The sequence below is a fragment of the Micrasema longulum genome, unplaced genomic scaffold (assembly GCF_059751315.1).
Source record: "Micrasema longulum isolate JH-2025_06_02 unplaced genomic scaffold, ASM5975131v1 h1tg000899l, whole genome shotgun sequence".
Classification (NCBI taxonomy): domain Eukaryota; kingdom Metazoa; phylum Arthropoda; class Insecta; order Trichoptera; family Brachycentridae; genus Micrasema; species Micrasema longulum.
This window is the reverse complement of record NW_028278090.1, coordinates 92,609-99,313: the sequence shown is the minus strand read 5'-3', so window position 1 is coordinate 99,313 and position 6,705 is coordinate 92,609. Positions and strand designations below refer to the sequence as shown.

General features: G+C 34.0%; 1 protein-coding gene across 1 annotated transcript in view; it reads left to right on the top strand.

Annotated features, from left to right (window-relative positions):
- Nucleotides 1-1,158: 1,158 nt before the first annotated feature.
- LOC148278288 (uncharacterized) overlaps nt 1,159-6,705 on the top strand; it is a 68,349-nt gene continuing 62,802 nt past the window's right edge. Inside the window, exon 1 of the mRNA XM_088231637.1 lies at nt 1,159-1,639. Coding sequence (XP_088087763.1) covers nt 1,188-1,639 — 452 coding nt within the window. The 5' untranslated portion in view covers nt 1,159-1,187. The remainder of the gene's footprint in view (nt 1,640-6,705) is intronic.

The following is a 6,705-nucleotide window of genomic DNA, read 5'->3' as shown; positions in this document are numbered from 1 at the left end:
TACATGTCAATGAAAATCTACTATTAGGTCAGCATTTGATTCAGGCAGCGGAAAACTTTCCGAAATCCGGCGCTCCCCAAACACTAGATTTGGAGATCATGCTTTTGCCGTTGCCGGCCCCTCTGCCTGGAGCCAATTGCCTTCAAACTTACGAATCATCGACATTCCCAGTCAGTTCAGATCCCAACTAAAATCTCATTTCTGTAGTTTATCCTACCCTCGATTTTAAATCACAAAATATAATTTTTATAACACTTTATCTTAGTTAGAATGTTAGTTTACTTATACAATTGTTAAGTAAATCGGGTTGTGGTTCTGCGGCTAGTTTCTCGGACTCACAGATCGAAGGTCTATGGTTCGAATCCCACTCTACCCAAACTTGAATTCCATTTTCTATGTAAAATGGCACTCATCAGTTATATATTATGATTATTAAACCAGCCAATGAAAGGTCATAAGTCCAGTAAACGCCCAGGCATCTATATTCCCTATACAGTTTGTTCAAATATTAATCGGTTTTTTGTGTCATTGCACATAAAAATCAAGGAAAAAATAAAAATCCACTCCCCAACTCAGTTTTTAAATCGCCTTTCATTTTTTAGCCCCATTTTCTAATGTATTATTAGTTTTCATTGAATCGAAAGAATAATGTCAATTACAATATTTTGAGTTTGTCCAAATATTTCTAGACTTCCAAATTACTTTTTCTAGGATGTTCTCAATCCCTGTTGTAATTTGGTAATAATAATGTCGTAGTTTAAAATAATCATTAGGTATAAAGTTTCTAGTTCCTAAACGACCAAAAAAAAACTACCCCTATTTTTTTCTGACATCCCCATTAAAAAAAAAAGCGCGTAATATTGCACATGCGCTCATCGCTTTCATCGAGAGTTGCAGGGGAATATAGTCCATAATGCATTAGTTGTAAATCCTAATAAGGTTAACGGATTGCAAAATAATATGAACTCTGAGTACAAAATTACGTCCATTAAAGGGTAAAATAATCACTGTGTAGGTCTTGATATAATCTTTTTGACGAAACGCCAGTAACTAAACGTTTTTTTTCGGCCTGTCTAGACAGCGCCGGCCGGTAAAGTCGCGCAAACTGGGAGAAACGAGAATTTGAATTCAATTTTAAATTCAGTTTGCGCGCGGCGCTCGCTCGAGCGGGTTGTTACGTTGTTATAATGAGGGACATCGCGAACAAAATGGCCGAGCTAAAATTCGAGGCTCCGTTGGCCCAATTCGAGGAAACTGATGATTGGGGTTCGGTAGAATTTCAGTCCAATAACGCGAAAACCATAAACGACAATAACATCGACGCGATAAATTTAAACAACATTAAAAATAGCATGAAGGATCGCAGTGACATGGATGTGATAATCATGAAAAGTGATTCTAATATTCTGAACGAAGATTGTATCAATAATCTTAAGAATGATAACATCGTAAAACCTAAACTGGATAACGCTACAGCCGTCTCTGACAACTTCAACGAGACGTTTTCTGGCTCCCTGGAAGATCTGGTGAATACTTTTGACGACAAGATAACCAAGTGCTTCGGGAATTACGAGGAGTCAGTCGAGAAACTGGCTCCTGTTCAAGTGCGCACACAGGAAGAAATCATGAATGAATGCCAGTAAGTCTATTTTCCTTAATTATCCCATCTTCCGATACTGTCACTCCTCAATAATCAAAATATTTTGATAAAAATGCACCGAAACGCACCCGTCAACCGACGAAATCGAGCAGTCAATTGAATGTTTTGATAAAAAAAATATTCTCATAACTTTATAAACAACCCACGATTTTGTTATATATTTAAATAAACAAACAAAAAACTGATTTGTTTGTTGTATTAATTCTTTGTTGACAAAGGGTTACGTCAGAAAAATCGATTTTTCTGCCGATAAAGGATCGTTCTTGACAACGAAAACAATCGCACGAACTGTCAATCTGACAGGCGCTGGTTAATTTTAAATTGGAATGTTAAATATTTTATCAACAAATATCAATATCAAACTTGCCTTACATGATATTTGTATTTACAATGATTTTACTCGATAGGCATTTATATTAGGAATATTATGGCTTGAAAAATATACCATTATATGCTTTAAGGACGTCGTCAAATATTGAGTTCATAATTCTCAATTTCATAATTTCTCATTCCGCACGAAGTGGAACTGCATTGATACACAAATGATGCGGCGTATTTCGATCATTAGTTTCATGAACGTAAACTGTTCAGCCTTACGCTTCAGCTGCCAGAGTCCAGGGATAGCGAAATATTGCAGTGAATCACCTTTCAAATAAATATTCGCGTTTACCCCGCCAGGAATCGAACCTGGGACCTCTAACATTTCCAATTTTCTACAATATATCAATTTATTTATTTGAAGCAAAAATTGAATATAGGTTTTTTTCTTGCACCTAGAAATGTATATTTTGCTAAAATACTTCACCTACCTGCTCTATCCGTTTAGTCAAAATTAATTCATTCGAAAACCCCAAGTTCTAAATTCTTACTTCGAAAACGCCCGCTTACTAAGAATTTAATTTGTTGTGGCGTATTCCCAAATAAATCAAAAAAACATCTTCTGCAATGCAACTACGCAGCATTTTGGAAATTGGGGGGCGTGTCCACGACTTTGAGACGAATCTCTACTAATAAAACAATTTCCTATAACAATAACATAATTGGTAGTTTATAAGATTTATGGTATGAATATAAAGGTTAAGGTTTTTATAATAACTGCAATAACTCATGTTTTATGCTTTCGAAGCACCGCATCGCTTCATGCAAGTCAAGTTTGACAGTTGGAAAAATGTATGATGCGTTTTATTGAAAAATTGATAGATTTATGAATGTTTTACAATAATTTGTAAGTTGTTTAACGGATTCAAACATTACATATCCGTGCAGCGTTTTAAATTCAGCCCTAACTTCTTATTTAATATTAAAAGCGGTAAGTTTAGTTGTATATGACGTGTGTGTTCTGTGCGGAATAATGTGGAGTCTAAAAAAGTTTATTTGACGATCAAAAAACACACATAAAATTCACACATGCAAAATGTATTTGTCATTTTTTATCTACGTTTAATTTTGTTTTTGCAAGTATTTTGTCTACCCTTGCATAGTTTTTTTTCTGTAAACTCCGTGTTCTTCGTATTTTTAGTAAAATTGATAGGACTTGGATGGGATGAGAAATCTTAAGTGATAATAAATAAATAATTGTGGATAACTTATATAGCGCCATTTTCGTAATATAATACCTCAAGGGCGCTTTACAAAGTGAATAAATAACGATATAAATGTAATTTTAACTTTTTAATTTAAGAAAAATAATGTACTTTTTCATATTACTTTTCCACCACATGCTAAGAATTTATTCAAATGATTTAGAGAACAAGTGGGTTTTAAGTTTCTTCCGAAATATCACTTCACTCTCACAGTTTCGGATTTCTGCTGGGAGAGCATTCCATGCCGTAGGGCCTGCGACCGCAAATGCACGTTCGCCGAATTTAGTGCGCTATTTAGTGAATCGAATAAGTCTTCTTCTTCTTTTTTGTGACTTTTTTCACCGTGCTACTGGGGTGTTCTAGCGAGTGAAGTGTTTTTTTTTTGTATATTTACAACACATTGCAACTTATTCTATAAGATACAATCATAGAATTAAGAATAGTCCAGAAGGAGCGTAGAATTATATTTGAATACATCGGATTGTGTCCAACAATTCCCCCACTATGCCTTACTTTCGCCGCGCGCATTCGTGATGTCGCCGCGTAATGTTGCACGATGGGAAAAAATATTATTATTACACAAATGTAAAGTAAAAAAAATGCAATCTGTTAATTTCTCTAAAATTTTATTGTGCACGCGGAAATATTGATTGACACAACAGAGTAGATAAGTAAAGGGACATTTAATAAGAGTAATTGAATTCATGAACTTTAAACTTAAAATATAAAACAAATTTTATTTGACATAAAACGGACATTTTTATATCATGTTAAATAATATTTGATGTTTTAAAGATAATGTCGGTCAAATGTCTACGATGTTTAATCCGAGATCCAATTTTCATTAATTATCTCATTAGATGAGCAAAGTATAGTAAAAAAAAAATACCCTGGCAACACTAACGAAATTTTTATTTTGTTTCTTCGACAATCTGACAGATGGAAAAATAATTCAATTTTTAAGTAATGCTACGTACACATTCATGTGATTATTACACATGAAATGTGATTGCATCCCGTTTATTTAAGATCCTAGCAGTATTTCTACACTTTAAAAGGACACAGCACGACATAGTTGAATTCAAATCAGAAGTTGCGTACTGAGCGACGTCTACAAAGAAACTGATGGGTCAAAACGTTAACCTACTCATTTATGAGTAGTTTAGTCGCCTTCTATTTGATGCGCGTATGCGGTTTCTGGACTATTCTTAATTCTATGGATACAATATATTTTTTCACAAAATTTTATATACAGGTTTATTGACAAGTCATTCGCTACAGTATTTTGGATCGAGTACAATTACTGTACCGAATCATATAATTTTATTTGTGTTTTTTTTTATTTCTACATTAAATCAGCACTATTCGATAAATGCAGGGCTACTTACAACGACATTTTTAGTAACATCCACATGATATATTTCTCGATAAATAAAACAGTTATATCATGACTATTGAAAATACATTCTAAATATAACTTATACCTCCTTAACTTAAGCACTACTCGCATCGCTGCATTTAGTAAACTTTTTAGATTTTTTGTAATACATACAAATATAAATGTACATGTTCCATTAATTTAAACAATTAGGAATTATATTACGAAAATTGCGCTGTATAAGTTATCTATAATAATAATCAATAATCTGCACTATACCACGTCTTCTCCCTTTGATATATTTTTAATTAATTTTATTAAAATATTTTTTTAGCCTTTTTTTAGTGCTACGGAAAACAGGGTGTATTCTTACGCACGGTTAAAATTTGAGCATTAAATTTTACGGTGAATTTTCTTGAAAATGTATGAAAAAAATATGAAAATGATTTTAATAAAAACGAACTACTTTGAACAACGTCACTAGTTCTTTCGATCCGAATCAACCAATGATAGCGTGTTGTGATATATTTCCGGTTTACGGGAAGCCAATTCGCCAATCAGCGGAACTCACCGAAGAGAACTTGTGACGTCACAGGCGGAGTAATTTCAACATTATAAAACTTAGCGCTGACAATACGATACAAATAAATGATTTGTTCTTTTGACATCGTTTGATAGTCTTTTAACAATTCAAAAAACCACTGAACTTCGTCTGAAACCTGGTCTTTTTTTTTTAATGCCGTTTGATTTTCACAATAAATAAACTTATAATGCAGTCGCTCTCAATCCTGCGTTACTGTGAAAAGTGAAAAAAAATGCTACGTGTTTTTGAGTAGTAGCAGTTTACCCTATTTTTGTTTTGGTCACTTGTGTCGGCACATCACTAAATTCATATAAATGGCGTGCCGCCCCGCGCATGCGCGTCGCCCGCCGCCCGCCATTACAACGGGGTGTCTTTCAAATCAATATTCCTACAAAGTAGGTACGGCTCAAACTCTCACTGAACACAACCTGTTTACCCGCACCCCATCCCCGCGGGGTTAGAAATTGCCCAAGACGAATGTTTTGCGTATGCAATAATACATGAGTAGATCGTAGTTTGGTTACTCGAGTACTTACCCAGACCTGTGACCAGTAATTCTCAAGGAGCAGGCGCTTTTGGTGGTTTTTTTTCTTTTTATAGTCGCTAAGTAAATAATATGAAATAATACACAAAGACCTACATATTAATATCTATAACTAGACTGATAAGTATTAATGTAGCAAATAGATGTGCAAGATGGCAGTCTACTTTTGTCGTGGCGTCTGGTGGACAGAATTATTTTTTTGGTAATCCAATCGTCAGACTACACCGGCTCGGAAACGAGTATGGAGAAATTGATATGCTTCGTTTTCCACTGTCAGTTTTAAGAGTAAAAATTCTTACAGCGATAAAATCTAAATAATTTTCATTCGAATGCCGTTAAAAATTCTCCAATTTTATCTACAAAGCAAAATTAAGTTTTTCGCATGAAGAGTATAATATGCAAACAATTAGTTTTTTCTTAACATGTTCAATCACAGGTCACCGACGTTTAAATTTTCATACAAATATACACATTTTCGTACATAAATATCGATTTTACTTCATACCGTCTCGTTATGTACCGATGAAGATAGCGTTTGTAATCGGGGCCCAGTGCCTCGATTATGAACGCTCTCTTTATCTGTATACATCGAGACGGTATACTGAACTTCTGTAGTATCTGTATTTTACCTCGGTATGTTCTCCTTGTTTCATATCGATGTACCTACCCAAAACTTAAAGGTGCGGGGTCGGTAGTATATCTTTATAATCGCTAGAGGGTATTTATCTTCAAGTAAACCGTCAAGGTGAAGGTATAACGTCTTTATCTGCGCTATGCCTCGATTATGGACTCTATCTTCTAAGCAGATAGTATAAGGTAACATCGATATTTATGAATGAAAATGTGTAAATTTGTATGAAAATTCAAGCTATCTTCTTTAGTAACCTGTTTTAAACATGTTTAGAAAAAATAATTGTTAACATATTATATTTTTCATATAGAAAACTTAATTATTCT